The sequence below is a fragment of the Perna viridis genome, chromosome 14, assembly GCF_037379345.1.
Source record: "Perna viridis isolate PV_CMFRI_1.1 ecotype Kerala chromosome 14, ASM3737934v1, whole genome shotgun sequence".
In the NCBI taxonomy this organism is placed as follows: domain Eukaryota; kingdom Metazoa; phylum Mollusca; class Bivalvia; order Mytilida; family Mytilidae; genus Perna; species Perna viridis.
Genome location: NC_142458.1, coordinates 12,105,836 through 12,108,549, shown reverse-complemented (window position 1 = coordinate 12,108,549; position 2,714 = coordinate 12,105,836). Strand labels below are relative to the sequence as shown.

Sequence of the window (2,714 nt, the reverse complement as noted above, 5' to 3'; positions counted from 1 at the left end):
TATACTGGTCATAAAGAAATACTGTGCTCGCGTACAAGCAACACCTTCTCCATATTAGTAATTTCAAAACTATCAATGCAGAACAGAACAGAACAATGGAACAGAAATGTTCATGAATGAATATTTTAGCATGAACACGAGAACTTGGCGAATAAAATGAAATCTGTCCATTTCACGGAAATTTTTTTTTTTTTTTTTTTTTTTTTTTTTGTTTCATTTTTAACACGACAAAATAATTTGGTTTTCACATTTTCTACGTATTCGACCTAAGAAGAACAATGCAAGGTCAACATGATTCATTAGATTTATCAACATGTGACCCTATTAATAGTGTTACTTCGCTGAAGTAGATTCACTTGCAAATTTTTAATTATCATTCTGAAAGTTACATATTTGTAGCAACAAGGCGAGTGTAAAAGTTTCATCCATCTTAATTGAATTTTTATGTCAGAGAAACAGATATAAGACGGAAGTCGGGAGGGTCGTAAGCTAAACGGCAACTACATGAAATGAATTCTAGTAATCAGTCTGTTACTCTAGAGGAATTTAATGATTACATAATTCAATTACTAATTCCAAATTCAATTATTCTAGTTATCTATTTTATAGCATCAGTGATTGGAAATGGAATGGTTTTGATTGTCTACAAGTTTAAACTTAGATCAAAAATAATGCATAAACGTTTTTTCATTCCAATATTGGCTGTATTAGATATGGCGGCTTGCATTGTCGGAAGTTCTTTTGCTCTGTCGATAAATTTTAACTTCTACACCTTCCGAATCGACGCTATGTGTCGACTTACATGGACTCTAAACAAGTTCACGTCACTGAGTTCTGGATTGATGCTTTTAGTAATAGCAGTGCAAAGATTTCGTAAAGTGTGCAGACCCTTTGGCTGGCAACTAAATCGGACGAGATGCATATACGCAGTTAGTTGCATAGTAGTTTTGTCGATTGTATTAGCGTCGCCGTGTTTATACCTGATCAGAGTTGACCAGCATATCACGAAGTATAGAAATTCAAACATAACAGTTTTTGTGTGTGGAATAGACAGCAACGTTGACCGGAAGTACGATACGGTTTACTCAATGGTGTTATTGATTATCTGTTTTGTTGGAATTATCGCTCTATCACTGCTTTATGGTTTCATTCTAAAAACAATCTACAAACAGGAGGCAATATGGAAAAAGAAACCAACATACGGAATGAAAGCAGCTTCTGTAGTCAGCCAAGTCACAAAGATTGTGACTGTAACAGATGAATCCGAAACTTGTAATGATATAAAACTGGAAACGACTACTACACGACTGCCAAAGAGTGCCATAGCAATCGGTGGAGATCATCAAATAAGTGCATTTAGAACATCCGATTCACCTAATAGCAGTTTGAAAAACATAGTTCAGCAAATTTTAAGGAAACATAAGACTTCAATTATGTTTCTGTCTATAACTGTGTTATTCGCAGTTTCACACCTTCCAAGAATTGTACTTATGATTCTAGAATCGAAGAACGAGAAGTTTTGGGACCAACTATCTGGACCACAGCTGCGATTTTGTCTGTTTTTATACAGAGTGTACTTGGTGAATAATATATTAAATCCAGCAATTTATTCCGTTTTCGACAAATCTTTCCGAAAAGAGTGTAAATCTTTGTGCAATGGTTGATAAAAGCCATTTAAAAACTTGTGAAAGTTTGACTTATTTACATACAGGATATCATCTACCGCTACGTCTTTAAAACCTGGTCACAGCCGGATGAAATCCCTTAGAGTATCGCTTTGATAACCGCCGGTACGTGAAAATATTAAACTTGGCGTTATGACTGTAATTTACAATGCGATTATATTCTTTGTCAACTGTATAAACAATTAGAAAAAAAAACTGAACTAGTTAACTTTTTCTAAGATATTATTATCCTTTCCCGTATTTCATTTATATGTTTATCAACAAAAAAATTAAATAAACTCCTACTTTCTAAAATGAAAGAAAAGTTAAAAAACTTGTAATGCAAAACAGTGATGCGTGAAATTGTAAGCTAATATTGACAGGAATTGGCAACATCACAACGTATAAAATACTCAGCTTTCTCGTACATGTACACTAAAGAAGAGTGTAAGCGGAAATAACCATGTAGTTTCGACTGAAAGAGTAATTAAGGGAACCAAGGTTATAGCGGTAATCAAAAGAATGTAATCCAGGGACAAAGACCAGACATGGAAAACAGACACACACCACAAAGAACATAAAGTAACTAAAATCATACATACAAAGTAACAAAAATCAAATGAGCAACTCGGACTCCACTAAAAACTGTGAGCATGGATCAGGTGCATCGGAGGGTAAGCGTCCTGTGCTTTTCTAGAAACACCCGCCGAGTTGCTCATGAAAAGTCAAGTCCGGGGTACACAAACGAGGAAAGGAAAACTATGACCTGTTGAAAAATCACTTTTCATGGTGCATATGGGTACACCATTACGATCCACGAGTTCATGGTGACGACCATAAAACTTCTGTAGTGATGACTCCAATCTTGTAGCAACATAACCCTGTTCCAGAAGCCTATTTGTTAGAGTTCTAGCGCGATACAAAAAGTCTGCGTAGTTTCGGCAAGTTCTGGCATAACGTATGAGTTATGATATGAACACTCCATACGCAGGTGCTGAAGGGATGTTGCCACAGATGAAAGGAAAGTTGACAATTCTGAATAAAAAGTCA

General features: G+C 35.4%; 1 protein-coding gene across 1 annotated transcript; it reads left to right on the top strand.

Annotated features, from left to right (window-relative positions):
* Positions 1-1,978, top strand: LOC148598216 (uncharacterized). The gene has a single exon (XM_088561938.1). The coding sequence runs from the start codon at positions 510-512 to the stop codon at positions 1,662-1,664; it is 1,155 nt and encodes a 384-aa protein (XP_088418064.1). The 5' UTR covers positions 1-509; the 3' UTR covers positions 1,665-1,978.
* The last annotated feature ends 736 nt before the right edge of the window (positions 1,979-2,714 follow it).

Bases quoted from the DNA above. Each gene is read 5' to 3' on its own strand.
- LOC148598216 (XM_088561938.1), top strand. From the start codon at position 510: ATGAATTCTAGTAATCAGTCTGTTACTCTAGAGGAATTTAATGATTAC.